The 21,992-nt window shown below is 37.9% G+C and overlaps 1 protein-coding gene across 1 annotated transcript; it reads right to left on the reverse strand.

The window, feature by feature from the left end:
* Positions 1-1,831: 1,831 nt before the first annotated feature.
* Positions 1,832-8,493, reverse strand: LOC149829034 (uncharacterized). Its single transcript, XM_090017202.1, has 10 exons — positions 8,156-8,493; positions 7,734-7,795; positions 7,226-7,340; positions 6,983-7,138; positions 6,615-6,669; positions 5,955-6,035; positions 4,906-5,247; positions 4,349-4,533; positions 3,439-4,268; positions 1,832-3,348 (listed from the first exon to the last, which is right to left on the reverse strand). Exons 1-10 carry the CDS (start codon positions 8,491-8,493, stop codon positions 1,832-1,834), a joined length of 3,681 nt encoding a protein of 1,226 aa, XP_089873328.1.
* Positions 8,494-21,992: the final 13,499 nt, after the last annotated feature.

Below are 21,992 nucleotides of genomic sequence, written 5' to 3' on the forward strand. Positions count from 1 at the left end.
CATTTTGAAATCTTGGAAATTAACTAGTAATACGTTGTGATTAAAAGGATGAGTTAGCATAGTAAGTTGGGGGTCTATAAAACAACAGAGCCAACCAATTTATTGGATCCGTAAGCTTGACTGACCTTAGAACCAACATGACTGTTCTCACGCTAATTATTCCAAGTGAATTGAGTGTTGGCACTTTCCGTTTTGCATGATTGCCCATTTGTGAACTCTTTTCTTGTCCCCAAAGATCAATCATGAGATGTTGATCACATGCTTTTTAATATAATTTCACAATGATTTCAATCTCTCTCTCTCTCTCTCTCTACCACCTATGTGATCAATCTTCAAGGGATTATCACTTGCGGACACCAATCTCACTGCTGGGGATCGACTCAATCCATCCCTCATGCACATTGTATCCGCATCCCCTTCCCCTTTATCTGGAAGGGCCTTGCAATCTACTCATCTACGGTGGCCAAGCACCCTTCATGATCAAACCCATCAATTGGCAGACCATCCTACCTGTCCTCCGGCAATCATCCAACCTCGATTCCAGAGAATTGGACAACATGATGCCATTGACGACCTGATGATGATCATGATAGTCAGTAGACAAGGCAGGAGGCAGATGCAGGGCTGGATGATTAGGGGAAGGATGGGGATGGGAGCCCCAGCCAGGCCTTCATATTCCATCCTGCCTGGTTGGTTGTGGTGATGGCAACCCTGGATTCCGGCTCATATGCATGGCAAAAGGAGGACACAAGAAGATAGAAATGTAGGAAACATCCTGCCTGGTTGGTAGTGGTGATGGCACCCCTGGGTTCCGCCCCATATGCACGGCAAGAGGAAGACACAAGAAGATAGAAAGGAAGGAAAAAGGAGAGGACCAATGACATGAAAGAGAGAGAGAGCTTCATGCTATTTTCCACAAAACACCTTCAAGTCTGTGCTACAAGAAAAACGGGCTCCCAAAGCACTGTTTGAGTGTCAAAAAAGTGCCCCATAAATGTCTCCAATGGATGCAATGCTGCCATCAGTAGAAGAGAAATGGTATAAAAAGAAAAGGAAAATCTGGGAAAATTAACTGTTCTTTTTTAAATAGATTGAATATAATTTACATCTCACCACGATTAGATCTTCAGATGATACACAGCCAAAACATAATACCAGGTTCACATTCACCAATAATTCACTGGGTCCGGAGGCCACATGGTAGAGCCAACCTTAGTCTGAAAACACGCTAACTACAAGCAAATATGGTTACCTCCTTTTCGCTAGGCACTTGGAAAAAAGTGTGGACTGGCATCTTCAAGATCAGTAAATAGCGACCTCTAGTCATTGGCACCCCCGTACCTGATTCTGTCATCAAACAACTGATGTAAATGAGCGCAATCGACATTGCCCATAGTTAAATCTGGCAGGTTTATGTCCCAACACCATCTGCATAATCAATAGCTTTCAGATGAATGGCCTTTCAATATCCACAAAGAATGAATGAATAAGATTGCAATCTCAACTCCTGAAGGCAGAATTTTTGGAGCATGGATGAAAGGAGAATACATATGATCATGTGATCAATATGAATCAGTCTATTCCTGAGCATCAGCTCCTCATTTCTGCCTACAACAATGCACCCATTCCAACCTATTGACCGATTAAAAAATTTAACCCGGTTTTCTTGGAAATAATTCAAACCTAAATGTTTAGGAAATTGATGATTGGGATTGTAGAACCCCGTAAATCTATCTATCCGCTCCTCCAATCACTGCAAAACTTTAGCAGATGGAGCATGCTTTTCCCAAGATATCAACAGGATGATCCCAAAAGTAGGGGCAAGATGGCTTCAGTTAACGGTAATGAGTCCTGACCCAACACCAGCATTTTCCTCTTTCGTACAAAAAGGACCCAGCTGCATGTGAGGATCAGATGGGAAGACAAAGATTGTGGCAGCTGAAGCAGATGTTTGAAGTTCAGCTGAATATCTTTCTGAGGTAACTGTAATCAGTGGCAATTGTTGTGTCCCTGACAACAATGGGATCAGTGTATATGCTAGAACATGCTCAGAATTTGGTAGTACAAACACTGCATTGCTGTGTGCTCCTGATATCAAGAAACTCTGGGATTCCACCAAGGAATAATGGATTTCCTGAACTAATGGTGTCATGTTCTGAATTCTCACAGAGAATAAAAAGGGAACACCAAGTATCACATAGGGTGGACAATCCACACACACAACCAGCGGTGCCTTCTCTACCTTAACGTCTGGGAGCTTCTGTTTTGTAACAACTCCTGTTGACTCAATCAACTCTGACTTCCTTCTCCATCTGATGCATACTGTTCCCATGCTTATATTTGGGGATTCTTTAAGAGGAATGATGGAAAAAATCTGTTTAAATTCTTCACCCGGCATAAGAATAATCTCAGGCGAGATAGGCTTACAGTGACCAGACAGAAGACCAGGATCAGGTGCAGAAGCATGACTTACAATGCATGCCTCCCTGTCCTTGTCATCTCTTTCAATAGAGGTGGAAATCAGCCTCAAAGGCACCTCACCACAATTCTTGGCAGTCACAAGAAGGATGTTTTTTTCGTGCAAAGCAAATGCTGTTGATTGTTCAGAAGATGACAAGGCTTGTCTGATTTTGGGAAGCAATAGTGAGTCCCTCCTAAATGGCACCATAAACTGGTGATTGACTACAATGGCAGTCTTCCCCTCAATTTGCAAGTTCTTCTGTATGTGAACTTTTTGAGCCATGGTTTCCCAGCTATTAGGGGAGTACCCCAGTGAAACATACAGCATCACCAATTTTGGTCTCTGCCACTTGATGTCTAACCTGCAGGACCATGATTCACCCACATTCAAGAATGGCACAGAAAGCATCCCAAAAGACTCCTGAATTTTTCTGATATTTTCGGCATTTGGTTGGGAACCATTTTCTTCAATTGATGCTGAAACACTAAGAAGCTGCACATCATGATTTTCTGAAGAGAAAGATTCAATGTCTCTGGTTGCAAGTATGCCCCCTTTGGTGTCTACAAGGTTTATCTTCAGCTCCCCAGAGCATACCATATGTCCTTTAGCAGTCACAAACACAGAGATAGGGAAGATTTCACCGACAAATGCAGGCCCAGAAGAGATTAAAATGAGATCAACAAGAGGCTCTGGCTCTTCCACCTGGACAACCTTCTGGCCAGTGAATGCAAGACTAGGATCTTTGGTTGGGAGGGTCTCTACTCTATCTTCAAACTTCCATAGAGGTAGACCATCCACTGAAGCAGGACTTTCAGCATGAAAGCAGATGGTAAATTGTTGTCCTATCCTTGCTAGCACAGATAAGCACTCAAGCTTCCCACTATGATCTGCAATAAAAAAAGTAGAAAACAAAGAATGAAAGTCAGATTCCCATAGTACAAGAAATTAAAGAGTGAAGAATAATCATGACATATTACCTGGTATGACATTATATGTCAGTCGTGTCCATTTATTTGAAATAAGAATTACATCTGGAGCATCCACAACTCGAATGGCCTGTTCTTGAGTTGTTGCTAATGATTGTCTATGCACATTGCTAATGATGAAATTACACGCAGACTGGTTGAATTGAATTTCTAATCGGTCAACTTCAACAGGATGAGGTAAATGTGATACAAGTGACAATGTAAACAAAGTGGGTGCACCAAGCTTAACAGCTTGATCATGAAAAGCTATAGATGCCAGGAATACTGTACTCAATGGGCTAACAAGATCAATCTCAAGACAAAGGGGCCAATCTTCAGATAGACTAATACTACCATCATCATCACTCGAATTCATCATGGACTCTCCTTTTAAAATTCTGAATATTTCTTCCTGTATGGCCTCCCTCTGCAAGAGGCTAGCTGGACCAGCTGGGCCATATTGACCTTTTGGGTCAAGAGCCTCCTTACGGCTTCCAGCCATTATGGGAAGTGAAGCCATTTCAAGTGAATATTCAACATAATCTTTGACAAGCCCAAGTTGTCTAGAGCAGTCCCGCAAATAACCCAAGATTTCCCAAAGCAGAGTCAGCCAACCTTCCTGCCTGTAAAGGCTCGTGATGCCATCAAAAATCTTTTTAGCATTATTAAAATCCCCAGAAGCAAAAAATTCTCTAGCCATTTGATAGCTAGAGTAAGAGGCCATCCTTTGCGCTTTATCATATAGATCATGAGATTTTCTCAATAGGCCTATAATTTCATATGAATCCTGGTGTCTCTTTCCCTCAGCAACAGCATAGGCCAGATACTCTGAATCAGTGAGGCTGCAAACACATCCTGCAAAGAGTTAAAACTCCAAGCTTAATAGAATTCACACATTTGATTTTAGGTGTCTAAGACTTACGTTTTCACCATGTATGTCTCTCCGTTCTGAATCATCCAGGTATATTGACCCACATACAGAGAAGGAACGACAGAATCTGGGCTATTTTCAACTGCATCTGCCCCAGCATAGTGTTCAGGCTTTTTCAACATGGACAAGGAATCATCCAGGGCATTATTCTTGTCTTTCAAGTAACAGGCTCCTAACTGTTTGATGAGAAGTTTCATAAACACATGCAATACTAACGGGTATACATTGTACAATTGAAACACAGAACATAGACAGAATATGAATATTAAGGGTGTTTTGGGCATCGGCATGCATGCACATATCAAAGTTCATGCTTCTTGTATATGCAAGGTAGCATCCAAAACAAGTCATAACATATTAACAAGTTCCTCAAAATTGGAAGAGGAAAACATGATCCAAAATCAGCAATACCTCGGAATGTATGAATTTATAACAAAACTGATCAACCAAGAAATTGCCTAATGGAGCTTAGCATTGCATAGAGAAAATGTGCATCATACTGTTCAAAATGAAAGGATAAATACAGAAAGAAAAAGAAAATCACTGACTTGATAATAGTAAGCTGGTTGCAATTCCCATTCAGTGACAGGTTTTTCCAAAGTGCCTAATTGCAGAGAATCAGTGGCTGGAATAGCTGCAGAACTTGTCTCTAATAACTCAGCGAATATTGAATACTGTTTGCTCATCCACTTCCTATGAAGAAAAACAAATTCTGGGTCCCCGGTAAGCCTCTCATGATGTGCAATATGCTTCCAGAACAATGTGATTGCTTTGACGACCTTGCCACTGTGAAGCAACAAAGTTGACATTTTGAAATACAATTGTTCTGCTACTGCCTTTATCTCAGCCAAGCGTTGAATAGATGGCAATAGTACTGATGTTCCAGTCATCTGTAGATCATCAAATCATAGTCACAAGTATCGGTATCGGCTATATCTCGGCGAGACTATTTCTCATAATATTATCGGTTTGGTGATAAATCTTGGAAAATTCTCGGGAAAATCCCAGGGCATAAAAATTTAAAAAATATATATATAATAACAAAAATAAGAAAATGTCATGTTTAGATAATAAAATACATATATACAAAAAGAAATAAGTAAAAAATACAAAATAAAGAAGAAAAACACCTTTAAAATGTAGAAAATAAGTAAAAACAGTAACAGTAGTTGATAATATCGTGATATTATCAAATTGGTGATATTTTCAAAATATCGCGATATTCTACCTATAATATTGTTTGATGAATATAACATGAAAATATTTTCAAAATATCGCCGATATCTGTGACTATGCATCAAATACATTACAACAGATAAAATATAGACTGATGCTAAAAATAAAACGCTGACTATAAAGATGCACAAATCTTTGGCTTGAGATGAAATTTAGCAGAAACATACAAGATATAAAATATGAGGCCCTTTCTTTTGTTAGGGGTGAGGTTTAGACGACGATAAAAAATCCCATAAATAAAGTATCAAAAAGAAAAATACAGGTTTTAAAACTTATCATTGGAAAACCAAAATTTTCAATTGGGAAATGGATACAGAAAGGAAACTAATGCCAGTTACAATTGAACAGAAGCTGATGATACCTCACACAAAGCATGGTAGGCATCCTCATAAAATCTTAAAGCCTCAGCCCAGTCTCTTCGAAATTCTGCATAGATGGCAACCTGGCATTCAGGTAAGTTAATCAGATGAAAGAAGGCACTCCATAAATAAACCCTCAAGAAACATATGATCAATTTATTATTATCATGATCCTTACCGAGAAAAAAAAAAGCACATCATCATCAAAATTAGCACTAGTATTATTATTTTCAAACTGTTGAAGGAAGCATAATTGAAGCTTTATGTACGCAAGAAAACAACTTCGTTGATGGTACCAAAGAATCAAAACGTCAAAGTTAATTGCTTACTAGTCATTAAGAGAAAGACAAAAAAGGATCTACTTAATGATTTTTAGAAATGCTGATGCTCATACGGAAATTACTATTAGTTCAGGTATGACATAAGGATATTTCTGCAATTGTTAGTGTCATGTGGATATCTGTGTTTATAAAGGAACATCTCCAATAAAGTATTGGCTAGAATTAGAATCAAGTCCTTTGCTTCTTCCTTGCTGCCGCTACATATTCTCCTCTTCTCTTACCTTTTTCTCTCTTCTATAATTTACATGGTATCAGAGCTTATGCTCTACTGGGACTTGGATTGACCCTCTAGAAACCCAAACACTGAAAGTGTATTCTTACCTCTTCATCTTGGACTCCTCCTCCTTTCCCATATTCACAACCCAAGATCTCTTCTCTTCCATGACAAAGTTACAACAAAGACTCCTAAAGATTGATTCATTGTTCCTATAAGAAGAAATTGCAAATTTGGTTGGACTTAGACAGCATTTTAAACCTTTGCAGAAATCTAAATAGACTTGACTGGTATTCGTGGTAATGAATCTGTTCACGGTTTGCACCAGATGCCTTCAAAATAGTTGCAACAGAAATTCACTCCGTATGTGTAATAGAAAGACATTCAACTAGAAAACATTGAGTTATAAGAACAATAAATACTTCAAATTGCACCAAAAGCAGATAAAAGGAATGTACCACGGCCAAAGATTTACAGTCTAATACAGAGCATGAACAAAGCCCTTGCCTTAAAGCAGAAACGGACGTGCAACTCTGCAGAACCAAGGCCTTTCTTTTCAACACGAGCTTTCAGCTGCCGCCCTTCTTCCATATAATAAGTATTGCATAGTTCTGCAAAGAGGCTTCCTAATCTGCACAATGGTTACACGTAAGTGAAAAACACAATCACATGATCAGAAGCCAAGCCATGCAAAGAACATATCAGGGATAAAACCAACCTGATGAGAGACTGCCTTAATTCTGAAGCATCGTTTTGAACAAACACAGTAAGGCACTTTGCATCAATTTCAGCACGTTTTCTAAGAGCAACCTTTTGATCGTCACCGACGTGATCTGGATAAAAGCACCCAGCTTAGACAAATGAGGAACCTCAATGAAACAAAACTAAAAGTTAGACCTTCCTAAGCAACCACCAAAGATAGGAGCTACTGAACTTCTTGCCTCCAAGAATGGACAAATTCAAACACATTAGCAAATCTATTGATGCATATTCCACACGCCTGCAACAATGGTATCGCTGAAAAGCGCACCTTCTGAATAATCTCAAAGGAATAAAAGGGGTATATTTTAAAGACTTCCCCTAAAACAGGTTGGAACATGAGTCCGACAATAACAGATCCTCATTTCTCTGTGTCAAAGACTAAAATGGTCATCGAGAATTCGCGAGCTCGAATTCGAATGAAACTCATTAAGATATGAACGGATTCAGAATCAGCACGTCCTTACCACTAACAGTCGACTGCACCACCACCACAACCAACTTAATGTTCCGCCCGGAAATCACATTTCTGCAACATGTAGACGGTCGAAGAATCATAACGAAGCAAAAGATGCATCAAACTGAGGAACTATGAAGTCACCATGCGAACGATGGTGCTGTATTCTAACAAAACTTCAGCATCGTTATCAAATTCTAAGGAGAGAAGGACGAATTCAGGCAATGCCAATCTAATCGGTAATACAAAAGAAGAAACAAAATGAGGGGAAACTCTGGATTCAAGTTTGCATCTATCAAACGTTTCCATTCCTCCAGAAGAAACCCAAAATGAAAAAATTACAAGAATCGATGCAAGAAAAACTGATTGATGGATGAAATAACAAATCAATGAGGAAAAAAAGGACGGAGAGGGAGGGAAGGGAGTCCGTACCTTAGGGCTTCAAGATCAGAGCAGACCTTGAGCCACTGGGCGGGGTCGCCGGAGACCTGATCGGAGGCGAAGATCGCGGCGACGACAGACGGGACGCGGGTCTGGTGCTTGGAGAGCCACGCGCGCTTGAGGATTCCGGCGGGCCGGCCGGAGCGGGGGGCGTCCTTGGGCTTGCGGGCAAGCAGGGAGAGGGCGGAGGAGTCGGGGAGGGCGAGGAAGTTGAGGGGTGGATGCTCCGAAAGGAGGAAGCCGGAGATGGTCGGGTGGATCTCTGGCTGGCCGAAGAGCGCCACCAGCGGCACCGGCGGCGTCCGCAGCTCCTCCGGGAAGCCCTCCATCAGTCCGGCGACGCTGAGAGAGAGAGAGAGAGAGAGAGAGAGAGAGAGAGAGAGGCGTTTGCCTTGGCTGGCTTGGACCTGTTCTGTTTCTGCGTTTCAAGGTTTTCATGGGCCCACAGGGAAGTTGGGGAAGTTGATGGTCGTAGCCGTAGGGGGTGAAAATGGATCGGGTAATTCGGATGATAGACCCGATACCGATATTTTTGGTATATACTTCTTAAAACAAGGTTCAAATGTCTCAACAAGTTGAAGGGATATCACAAGTTTGAAACCCACGACACGGGTAAGCATCTATTGCTATAAGGATGTAAACTGTTTGGATTCGGATCGGATGTAACCGAGTACCATATGAATGGAGAAAATCTCATACCACATTGGCTTTTTTAGATGTAAACAGATTCAGATATTCATCAAATTCAGATATTTGTTGGATTCGCTAACAAAAAAAGCAAAACCATATCCGCATCTGATTATAATCAGATATGGTTTTGGCTTACCAAATGTAACTAAACGGAATAGAATTCTAATAGATATCAGATAAAATCCGATTGGCCATGAGGCTGAAGCTGAATGGTGGGCAAGAGAGGCTTGGGGTTTTTACATCATTGAGCTCGTGAATGAATGAGGTGGTTTTCTTTGGTTACACCCCAAAAGATAAGTACTTGGATGTGTCATGGGATTTTTTAGGTCTTAGTCACTAATCTTGTTCTTGATAAAACATTAGTGAGGAAATTTTTCAGGTTATTTTGAAAAATCTATTTTTAAAAGTTTTTTTTTTTAAAAAAAATAATTGGTATATATATAAAAATATAAAATACATAAAAATAAGTATAATGAAAAATCATTACTATATTTTCTACATATGCGATATTTTGTAAATATTTTTTTATTGGCCTTTGAAATTATCAATGATAAAATCGCGAATTAAGTCTAATATGCTTGTGCTAGATGTCTCCTGGTTTGGCTCAAGAGGAAGATCCAAAGGAGAAGACTATTAGCCCGTGTCACATGAATTCGCTATATGGGCTCCGGTGTCTATGTGACATGTTCTACTTTTACTAATTAAAAAAAATCATGTCTTAATTTTCATAAAAATTAAAATTGTATACCAATGTTTTATCGAGTCAACATGTGTCAGTGTTTATACAACAACAACAACAACTACACCTTCATCCCAAAACAATTGGGATCGGCGATATGAACCAAAAAAGAAAATCATTCTGGGTCTTTCACATGAATCCTTCTCCTCCAATCATTTCTATCCAATGTCATGTCCTCGGTGAGGTGCAAAGCATTCATATCCTTTCCTATCATCTCCATCCAAGTCTTCTTAGGCCTACCCCGACCTCTTTTAACTAATATATTTTCTCATTTCTTCACCCTTCTAACTGGAGCATCATTAGACCTTCGCAGAATATGTCCAAACCACCGTAAACGATTCTCTCTCATCTTATTTTCAATGGATGCAACGCCTACCTTCTTACGTATCTCCTCATTTCGAATCTTATATTTCATTGTATTTCCACGCATCCATCTAAGCATACACGACTACACTCATTTTTTGAATATGATGTCTCTTGGCAGCTCAACATTCTGTACCATATAGTAAAGCAGGCCTAATTGTCGCCTTAAGTGTCAGTGTTTATGAAATACCTAATAGCACTGCCTTTAATCATTCGATGCCATGTATCCATTCACTGGAAATATGGGTTCATAAATAAATATGTCTGATTTATCTCATTTAATATAGCATGATCATTAGACTTTTTTCTCAATTAATCACTGACTGCACATTAGCTGGCCTCCGGTTGGTAAAACTCTTAAGGTTCCCTCATGCCGACCAGAGAGTACACCCAGCTTTGACCTTGTAGCAAGGGATGTCACCTGTGGGTTTTGAACTTATGACGCCTCATCAACTTGGTAACATTCACAAGACACCCCTATAAGATGAGAAGACCATGTGGGTACTTAGTCATGATACTTGATACACTAGTGTTCAAGGTCTCAGGTATGGCTGGTAAATGAGCTGAACGAGTGAAGCTTGAAGTGTCTCATTCTTGTAGCTAGCCAAGACGAGTTCAAGCTGACTTGTTTATAGAGAAAATATATATTTTTAGAGCTGGAAGAAATAGGAATACAAAAAAATATATGTAAAATATATTTTTTAATACCTAACGAGCTTATACAAGTCAAGCCGAGCTGAATACTTATTGTTCATGTTTAGCTTGCCGGGCTTATTTTACAAGTTCAAATGAGCTCCTTCCTAGCTGAACATGAGCCAAGCCACGAGCAGCTCAGCTTGAGAGTGCTATCAAAATGAACGTGAGTGCATGTTATAAATATTATGCCATCTCAAAGACATTATGAAGTTGCCAACAAAAAAATCCAAAGTGCCCAATTTTTAGGGCATTAATTTGTGCACAGATCTAATATTCATAATATTATTTTGCATAAATCATTTCATATCATAGTTGGTAAATTTGGTGAGTCAACTTGTGACTTTGGCTAGTTGTCTCGTATCAGCCTCTAACTGAGTTAAAAAATCAGTATCACTCATTGGAAACTAAACTCACTATTTTAACATTGATTCAACCAAGTCAAGCATTTTTTTTTTTGAAGAAATCCTCACCAAAGCGAGAAAAACCCCGGGTGGGGCTTCGCGACCGCCATGCCTTAAGTGGCATACCTCTAAAAGCTATGGATACGCCCGTGCGCCAGCAGGGTTTGATCTGGTGCCTTAATCACAGCACTCTGCTGGACACGCGGGCAACCGCGCTGTAGTTAGGGATGGCATTGGGGCGGGGCGGGGCGGGGGACAAGGTCTCCACCCCCGCCCCGCCTCAAGATTTTATCCTCCACCCCCGACGGGGAATGGATTTTATCCTCCATCCCCGCCTTCATCCCCGTTTCATGTCCTCCATCCCCGGTTCAAACGGGGATGAGGCGGGGCGGGGTAGGGATATTGTGGGGAAAAGTGGTCGGGGCAGGGATGAGGCGGGGATCGTGGCAGGGACGGGGCAGGGCAGGGAAAAGTGCACGTCCATCCCCGCCTCCACCCCCGGACGGGGATGGATTTTAACCTTCGTCCCCGCCTCCATCCCCGTTTCATACCCTTCATCCCCGGTCCAAACGGGGCGAGGCGGGGCGGGGCCCGGCTTTCCCCCGGTCCACTGCCATCCCTAGTTGTAGTAACTAAGTCAAGCATGTTATATCCTTTTTTTTCTTTTTAAACCATAACAAGAATTTTAGCCCTGAAAGTATATGAACCACCAAATATATGAATTATATATGAGCTGTGCATTTATGACAATATTTTTCTAAAGTTAACCATGCAATATGGTTCATTTGCTAGGAATCGATACTTGAATAATGTTTTTGGAAGAAAAAAGTCAAAATTTTAAGACTTGAATATTTGAAAAAAAATTGTGTTGTTAATATTCAAACCTCAAAACACCGACTCAGCGCCATAATCAAATGATCCAAGAGTCAATTCCTACAAAATCAAGCATTTACAACATATTTTTAAAAACAAAAAAAAACATTTGAAAATGCCATTTCAAAAGACTGGTTAGGAAGATTGCATTACTCTCTCTCCATATATATATATATATATATATATTGTCCAACCAAAGAAAAATCAAGTCTACAACCAATGATGATAGGACGTTTCTCCAATGATTGAGTGTTTCATTGATCAAGCTTTGAATATTAGATTTTTATCATTTATTTAGTAAGAAATATGTTTTAGATTATGATGTTTTCATATCTAAACATGTAACTTATAATGCTCAAAATCAATGGTCCAGAATACTTTGTATTGTAAAATAATTAATGCATTATAAGCCATTGATCTTTTAAGTTATGAAAAATATATTAAAAAATCAACATATTTCTTAGTAAATAAATTATAAAAATCAAACGTATAAGATTTGATCGATGAAATATTCAATTATTGGATAAGAACAAAAATCAGGTCATCATTGGTTGTAGATTTTGGATCATCTTTTAATAATATAGTAGGTCTCGTGCATACAAATCTATTATAAAAAGACATAATTTTATGACTACCTGACCTTGTAAATGTAGTTGGCATGGTCAATTTGCTAAGAACCAACTCTTAGACATGCATTCTTAATAGAAAAGTACAATCTTTTAAAATTTGATATTAATAAAACTGTGAGTAATTGATTGTTCAAACTTAAAAAAACTTGCTTACATGTTGGAATTGAACAATTCAAGAAATTAAATTGACAGTGTAAAACACCTTTATATAGTCATATTGAAAAAAAGAAAATAGTAGAAAATGAGCATGCGCACCATGCACATACCAACTTTGATATAAATTTTGCTTCTACTATGGTACATAATTTTTTTCGATAAGCAAGCTGGGGTTGTATTAATCAAAATGAGTGTTATACAATGAATGAATATTCACAAATTTACATTATTTCCTTTGAAAGGTGCTAATGAAGAGGCTTATCCTTCCAAAGGCAGCCCAGGAAGCCGAGCAAGGATGTAATGACTGCTCTGGATGGAGAAGATACCATATGCTTTTAAATTCGATTTCTCATGTACCAACAATGATGCTGAATATAAAGCTTTGATCCAAGGATTGAAGACTTTGATTGAATTAAATGTCAAGAAGGTGCATGTAAAAGGTGACTTAATGTTGGTGATCAAGCAAGTTATTGGAGCAGACCAAGAAAAAAAATGATCTGAGTCCTGCAAAGAATGTTGATCATTGCAAATTCTGAGAAAATAATCAATTTAGTGATAGCTTTGTGAGTCTTGCTTCCATTGTCAAAATGGGGCACCATCAAAATTGCAGATCATTTTAAAAAATTAGAAAGGCCACCAGAGAGTTTGGAAGAAATTGATTGTCTTGAACAAAAAGATAGAATGCCACTTCTATGGACGTAAGCTACTACCATAGCTTATGATGATACAAAAGCAAAATCTAATCATTGATTATGTATAGCATCTATTTATTTTTTTCATATATTAACTAGGATCCTTTGGTATATTGAATATGATAAATCCTACCAAAGGGTGCACCACGTCGTTGGTAAGAGCTGTCAGTGCCCGTCTAATTATGGTGGGACATTGCAGGTTCAAAACCCAGTGCTACGTTGAATAATAACTGGTAGGGGTCTGCGAAACCGCAGCTTGCCTTTCAAATAAAAAAGAATACGATCAAACCTTCTAAAATAAAAAATAAACTATGCTAAATACATCTATACAGCTAGATTTACCATTTGGTGGCTATGCAAACAAGAGTGTGTACCGGCTTATGGTATCATGGTACATAACCACTATATATATATATATATATATATATATATATATATATATATATATATAGAGAGAGAGAGAGAGAGAGAGAGAGAGAGAGAGATGGGGTTTGGGTTTGGGTTTGTGGGGGTTCAAGTTGGGTGACCATCATCATGTTTGATAAAGTAAACCAATGGTGTTTAAGATTGCAACTCCACAAATGATTACCCTTCAACTAACATGAATTAAAATTTAAACCCCAACCTTGAGCCAATGGATATATGTGATTGGTCAAACGAAAAGTGGAACCCCTCATCCCCAACCCTACCCTAGGCCTGAAAAAGTAGATTTTGCTGAAAAAAAATGATATTACTCGTTCCACAAGCAATATAAATATGGGAACTTGATATTGCTTAATTAGGTTTGCCTACAAAGTCATTGAAGGAATCATCCATTCTAACAACCAACCCAAAGTACCTTGTAATTGAGGAAGATAATATTTTTTTTTGAAGATGATTAAAGAAACACCAAGTGGCCCAAACAGAGCTTGATCCTTTTGAATATTAAAAATAAAGTCATTCTCTCACGGTGAATTAAATAATTTCTAATCAATGCAAAGAACAAAAAGGGGATAGGGTTTACTCTTATTAATAGCAAATAAAAATTTATTTATTGTTCCACCATTATAGGGTTTATTCTTCTTAATAGCAAATAAAAAAATATTTATTTATTTTCTACCATTAATGGGTTTGGATCTGGACCAGACCCAATGGGATCCAGCAAGATGCCTACATCTATGAAGCATAGATCCGAACCTGATCAAGGCTCGACCAATCGGAGCAGACCAAACCAGGCAAAATCTCCCTCTATTATTTTTTTGTTTAATGTAGATTTCGGGTCTTGTGTATGAAAGGACAAGGTTTCAGAAAATTTTGGATTTGACTGTGATTTGGATCGGGATACAGTGACATCACAGTCACTGCAAATGGGCCTATATCCTAGTCGTGTATGACCTGGATCCAATATACTCCAATATCGATACGTTTGGATCACATTCAAGGACCAAATAGTTGCGGCTGTCGATACATACTTGGTAGTAGGGCTGGTAAAGGAGTTTGAGGTGTTAGGGCTTGGCTTGTTAAGGCGTTTGCATTGCTGTCTGCGGGATGCCCAGCGGGTGAGAGTCATGTGTGTCCGTGTGTCCATGAAAACACTGCATATGTGAATCCCCGCTGAGTGTCTCCCACGGATACAAAATGGGCATCCGTCGTTGTTCCGTGCCTCCCACCCAATGGAACCAGAGAGGATGGAATAACCCGTGACGTGAGAAAAAAGAAACAATTTTTTTAGGACACGTGGACAGGTCGGGGCAGCACGTCCTATCCTGATCGTGGACATTATAGGACAGAATAAGGTCCTGTCCACTCGCATCCACAAATCAAACATACCCTAAGGGTAAACCCCTGCTCGGGCTCGACTCGTGTTGTAACATATATGTGCATTTTTTGAGTTATAAATATTTTATTATTGATAAATATACATCTCTCATGGATTTGGGTCTCAAACTAGTCAAATTCGAGTTTGGATCTGCTCCATTTCGATTTGGGGGCATAGTCATCATTTTTGAAAAAGATGGTCTTTTTGGGTAATATTCTTAAAAAAAAGTTAGATTATTTTTGCCCTAAGGGCAAAAAAGAAAATACCAAAATAGATATTGGTTTTATTGGTAATGGCATCCTTGTTAATAAATTTGTTAAAAAGGGCAAATTTAATAGACAACAGACATATAAGAGATAGATTTTTTGTTAAGGGCAAATCCTTATTCATAACAGGTGTAAAGGTGAAGCGAAGTTGCCTCACCCTTTCTCTCTTTACTTGCCACATTAATTTCTTTTTGATAAGGGAATATAAAGGTAGATTAACCTTAAGATAAACTCATTTTCATATAGGCATATCACAATCGCTCCTCTTTCTCACCTTATCCTTCACCACCAACGTGCGCACATTATACTTGGCTTTTATTCCTCTCAATCACCTCCATCTTCTTCTATTCTCAAACATTGTTGAGATAGTTGCAAGGAGGAAGGGTTGAATAAGTTAAATCTACTTTTTGGAGGAGTTCTTGCGAATACAAGCAGAACTTGAACAAATTTTGAAGTATATTTTGGTGTTCTCCCTTAATCTAAAAGGTAGGGTACCTTACTCCCATGACCCTTGAAAAGTATGCTAGATGATTTTTTTTAAGCATGTTTTTAGAAATCATGATAGAAAAAAAGATGATTTGAAAATTTGAATATCTCATACTTGATCCATGATTTCAAATTCAGTTTTTATCAGGTTGGGTATTTTGAGCATGTTGTCACTGATGATTTTTGGGAAAAAGTATGTTTAAAGTTCTAAAATTTAAAAAAATTATATATCATGCTCCATGACCAAGAATGCATGTTTTTAGCATATATTTGATAGTTACATGTAATAAAAATTGTGTATTTCAAATATTTGGTTTGTTCTTTCTCACCCTAGAAGGTTGGATTGAGGTTTATAAGATTGAAACTGATGGGTCAATCATAATTTTTTGTGTTTTGGAAGAGCTTATCGGCTCTATGAAGCAGAGGAGTCGACTCTTGTACTCAAGAGTCGACCCTTGTTGCCTCACAGGCTCTTGAAAAGACTTGAGGGTCGACTCATACTTCTTGAGTAGTGCACTATGTTGACTTCAGAATGGGATAAGGTTCCCCTATTCTAGGTTTTGGAGAGGGGAATGCCTTGATAAAGGGTCCTGAAATGTGGTGCAAGCATCTTGGTATTTTTCAAAGGTTTAAAGATATAAGTAAATGGTTGAATGAATACCCTTGGACAAGCCAAAGATGCTCATAGGGGCTAAGGGAGTGGTACTCCTTGGATATAAACAAGATAATAACAAAACAGTGTATGTTAAGCATTACATATAAAACAATAAAAATTAAATGAAAGATTTAATAAAATATTCATGCATATAGGTTGACATGGCATGAGTTTGTGAGCTTGGTACGTGAAGTATCTGAGGGTCAACCCTATGTTTGAGGAGTCGACTCATTTTTAATGTCGCTATAATTTTTTGTTCTGAGAGTCGACCCTTATGTTGGGAGGGTCGACTCCTCTTATAAAATTGGCGTTCTGTGTTCTGAGGGTCGACCCCTGTATGTGAAGGATTGACTCCTTATTGGGTCTATTAACGTTAGGTCTATTTTTGAGGGTCAACTCCTGTGATTGCAGGGTCGACTTCTCTTGAATCTCTTATATATGTGTGTGTGCTCTTTGGTCTGTGAGTCGACCCCAGTTGGGGTGAGTCAACTATTTTGAGTTGTTCTCTTGCGTTGAGTAAACCTAAAGGTAAACTCCTATGGGAGGGATCGACTCTTAGTATTTAAGAATTAATGATATTTGACAAATGGACTTTTGGTTTGGCTCACACTCACTGGTGATCATGTGAGTAGTGGGATTGTATGACGATAAGTTGTTTCCCATCATCATTATTAAAATTTTAAAAAACTAAAGCGAAGGCAGAATAATGTGCACTGAACACTAGAGGCTCGTAGACTTTAATGGATGGACTCTTGGACTTTCTTCTAGGTAACCTTTTGGGATTTTGGGTTTCGCTGTAAATATGAATTGTGTAATATAAACTTTACATTTTGTTGTAAATGAATATAAATATTTATATTGAAGTATTGAAACTCATTTCCTTTCTTGATATTGGGATGATTATTTAAATGGTATTTCATCAAGATTTTTCTTAAATCTAGGTATTATATATATATATATATATATATATATATATATATATATATATATATATATGTGGTAAAAATTCGAGTGTGACATGTGTCATTAGCCGAGCCAAGCCCAAGATCATTATGAGCCAGTTCAATAATTTTCTAAAAAAAATTGTTCTTAAGTATTTTTTTAATGCTTGATGATTCTTGACTTTTCTTAACCATGTAACCTTTTGCAAGTGTTTTGCGTGAACCTGCGACATTCGCAAAAAATGCTACGTATCTCCTACCCAAAGTGGATTCACACTTTTACAAAGAATACATGCGGATGTCTGGAGGTCAACATATCTTTGATGTGCATCTCTTCTATGAGATTCACATCTTCTTTTGGTTGATGATAGATGTTGTGCAAATAATGTTTTAGTACTTAAGGGCTCCAATTCGTAAGGTATTAGTGTGAATGTCAATAGGTATGCATAAAGTAAATGTGAATCTCCTTTTCAAACATACATAATCTCGTTCTTTAATTCGAGTATGTCGGTCAATGTATATTTAGTATACATCTCTTCTAAGTGATTCATAGCTTATTTCAATTGATGTTAGATGTTGCGTAGACAATGTTTTAGTACTTGCAAGTCTCCTCTTCGTAAGGTTTTAGTGTGGATGTCAATAGGTATGCACAAAATAACTATGAATATCATTTTTTGGTAGATTTTATTCTTTAATTCAAGTATGTCGGTCATTCACATGATATTTGAGCGAATGTCTAGGATTTCATGCAAATATGCTGAAGATTTTATTTTCCCTCTCATCATCTCCCCACCCTCCCTCTATTCCTCTTTTTGAATTATTTATCATAATTTGAGTTTTCCAAGTATTTTACAGTGTCAGAAAGCAGTGAAGTGATAGGGCCCCATGTCTCATCCCACGTCTCTTTGTGTTTCAGCGAGACACTTTATAAAGAGGCAAAACTGAGTATGGAGTGCTCTATTTGCTCAAGCTCTACTTGGTTCTTCTTCCTCCATTGCTCTTTCTGACTCCCTTCCATAAATTCATGTTCCCTAAAAAATGGATTTCATCCCAACACCCTTCGACTCAATGTCAAGATTCGACAACCTGTCAAGATTGTCTTACACTCGGGTGACTGTACAGTGATCAATGTCTCGTCTCGGTACCATTTCAAGTGTGAGAGGGGTTTTCAATTCTGACTGGTTGGGCATTTGTCATCAACATTCTTGGACCAGAAGGTTCTTTAAGCACTGATAAAAGGATTCGTTTGTCAGAGGTCAGTGAACTTTGATCTGTAGGAGGAAAACCCAACATCGATGTTATCCATGCCTTATTTGAGTATATGGATGACATGGAAAAAGTGAAGGATTCAGTATTCATGATCAACAATATCGTGTTCCTATTGAGGGACCAAGCAACGAAATTTGTCTTCGCTATTTCTCAGTCTATATGAGTTTGAGTTGGTCTTGAGAGTAAATTTTGGAATGATAACATTTTTAAGCAACTTGGATATGTCATTGGTGGAAAATATCTTCTTCTTGACGATGACTATATTGACAAGAAGAATGGTGTTACGATATGTATCAACCTTGGGCCCCCTCTCAGTTTCTCCCACTATGAATTGCAGGAGAGGTGTCAAAGTTTCACCAACATTCTGTTGTGGGTAGAAGAGTGAGACTCAACAACCATTTTAGGGAGGCCCCCCCCCCCAAAACTGGTCCCTTCTGCTCTTTAATCATGATTTTTGTGACAGTAACCAGCCCGTGGGGTTATGGGGAGGAGGATATAAATGAGGAGAGTGAGAAAGAGAAGGAGGATGAGAATAAAGAGGATGACGATGAGGAAGTTGAGTAGGATGACAGAGGTAGTCATATGGATGTAGATGAACAATCTTCGTCGACCCGCTTGTTGTCGAACAAACATTATAGGTATGGGAAGACCAGTTCCCAAACCACCTCCTCCAACTCTAGTTCGGGTTACAATCGTTAGTATTTGCCCCCTCTACTCAGAAAAATAAAAATAAAAATAATTTATAAAGTTTCATTTTGTGTTTATTAGATGTATAAGTTTTTTATTTGTAAAGTTTATGTTCCTTAGGTGTTTTAATTTTAGTTTTTTTATTATTTGAATTTGTTTTGTTGTTGACTTGTTGTTTTGCAAAGTGAAAGATTATCTTAATGAAAATAAATCTTCAAGAAAGTGTTTTCATCTCGAATCCAAAAGTAATCCAATTGAATAAGAGGTTAGCAGCTAATAAACATGTATACTAAGAGATTTGCATCTATTAGTCTTAGATGCGATGATATTTAATAAAAAGTTAGCAGAATCATTGGATTGTTCTGAATTCACTCACTTGTTCATATGAGGTTAACAACTATTAAACACATAGCTGATGAGATCTACATCTATTAGTCTCATATGCGATTGTGTTTGCATAAGAGGTTAGTGAAATTATTTGATCATTTTACATTCACTCACTCGTTCATAGGAGGATAATAACTATTAAACACATAGCTGAGGAGTGCATCTATTAGTCTTGCATGTATTCACTTTTGATCGTTAATGTCACAGGATAATTCATTGAATTAAATCATTGGGTCATTCTTAATTCACTCACTAGTTCATAGTTATTTAGCAATTATTAAACGCGTAGCTGAGAAGATTTACATCTATTAGTCTCGAATGTGATGATATTTAATAAGACATTAGTGGCTATTAAAAAGATCATTCTGAATTTACTCACTTGTTCATAGAAGGTCAAAAAACCACTAAATTCATACTTGAGGAGATGTATATATATTAGTCTAAGATGTGATGGTACTTAATAAGAGATTAGCAACTATTAAATTGATAGTTCTGAATTCAATCACTTGTTTATAAGAGGTCAACAACCATTAAACGCATAGTTGAGGAGATGTGCATCTATTAGTCTTAGATGTGATGGTGTTTAATAGGAGGTTAGTAGAATCATTAAATCATTCTGAATCTACACATTCGTTAATAGGAGGTTAGCAGTTACTAAACACATAGTTGAGGATATGCCCATATATTTGTCTCATATATGATAATATTTAATAAAAAGTTAGCAAAATCATTGGATTATTTTGAATTCACTCACTCGTTCATTAGAGGTTAGCAGTTATCGAACGCGTAGCTGAGGAATTGTGCATCTATTAGTCTCAGATATAATGGTATTTAATAAGAGGTTAGTAGATTCTTTGGATCGTTCTAAATTCACTCACTCATTCATAGGATGTTAGCAACTATTAAATGCATAGTTGAGGAGATGCACATTTATTAGTCTCGGATATGATGGTTATTTAATCGAAGGTTAGCATAATCATTAAATTATTTTGAATTCACACTTTTTTATAGGAGGTTAGCATCTATTAAAAATGTAACTGAGAAGATAGTCATCTACTAGTCTCGTATGTGATGGTATTTAATAGGAAGCTTTTAGATTCATTGGATTGCCCTGAATTCACTCACTCATTCATAAGAGGTTTGTAACTACTAAACGTGTAGTTGAGGAGATGCCCATCTATTAATCTCGGATGTGATGGTTTGTAATAGAAAGTTATCAAATTCATTGGACCGTTATGCATTCATTCACTCTCTCATAAGAGGTTAGAAGCTAATAAATGCATTCATATACAATTTTACAGAATCAACATACAATTCATCATTTATATATCCAACATTTATATATCTAGGTTTATATATAGATTTACACACATCATGAATCAAATAATGTCATTTCATCTATGGTATGAGGCTCTTAATGTTGTTCAGTGCAAACAAGCATGCACAGAGTTGTTGGATCATTTGCTCATGATGTTGGACAATTTGATAAAGCACATCTATAAAGCGCTTTTGGGTAAACAACATCTCTTTGTTCTTCATGAGTACTTATTCATTTGCCTCCAATGCAACTCACAACTCTCGACACTCTGCTTTAATCTCGCGGGTCTCTGCTTTAGTAGCTGCCACATGCACTTGCAAGTGAATTGATGCATCTCACAAGTCAGTCCTCTATTGGTCCATCTTGTAAAACCTGTGAAATTTAAGAAATTTTAAATGAATAAAAGTGAAGCATTTGTGTGAAATAATAGGATTTTGTACTATGTAATGCAATTTTGATGACTTGAAGATTTCTAGAACGAACCTGGTAACAAACACTTGAAAGGGATATTTGGATCTGGACCTTAACGAGATCCGATGAGTCAACCCGCTTCATGGGGCAAAATGGGAAAATCCAATGGTTTTGGGATGATAGCGTGAGATCCGAAGCACATTTAAAGTGAGAGAGTGCAAGGTTAGAACCAACGGGAGAAAATCCACGTGGAAACGGGCGAGATCCACCAATGGGGGAAAACATCGTAATAAGACATAAAGCGATTGTCTTTGCAAAAGTAAACACCAAATGGTGGGGTGGTGTTGTGGTAGGACACACGGTGGTGTGGA

Source organism: Nuphar pumila, chromosome 9 (assembly GCF_984573655.1).
Source record: "Nuphar pumila chromosome 9, dmNupPumi1.hap1.1, whole genome shotgun sequence".
Classification (NCBI taxonomy): domain Eukaryota; kingdom Viridiplantae; phylum Streptophyta; class Magnoliopsida; order Nymphaeales; family Nymphaeaceae; genus Nuphar; species Nuphar pumila.

Bases quoted from the DNA above. Each gene is read 5' to 3' on its own strand.
- LOC149829034 (XM_090017202.1), bottom strand. From the start codon at position 8,493: ATGGAGGGCTTCCCGGAGGAGCTGCGGACGCCGCCGGTGCCGCTGGTG. The intron at 6,036-6,614 runs GTAAGAATACAC...CCTGAATGCCAG, and splicing joins GAGGAGTCCAAGATGAAGAG to GTTGCCATCTATGCAGAATT. The intron at 4,269-4,348 runs GTAAGTCTTAGA...ATGTGTTTGCAG, and splicing joins GAGACATACATGGTGAAAAC to CCTCACTGATTCAGAGTATC.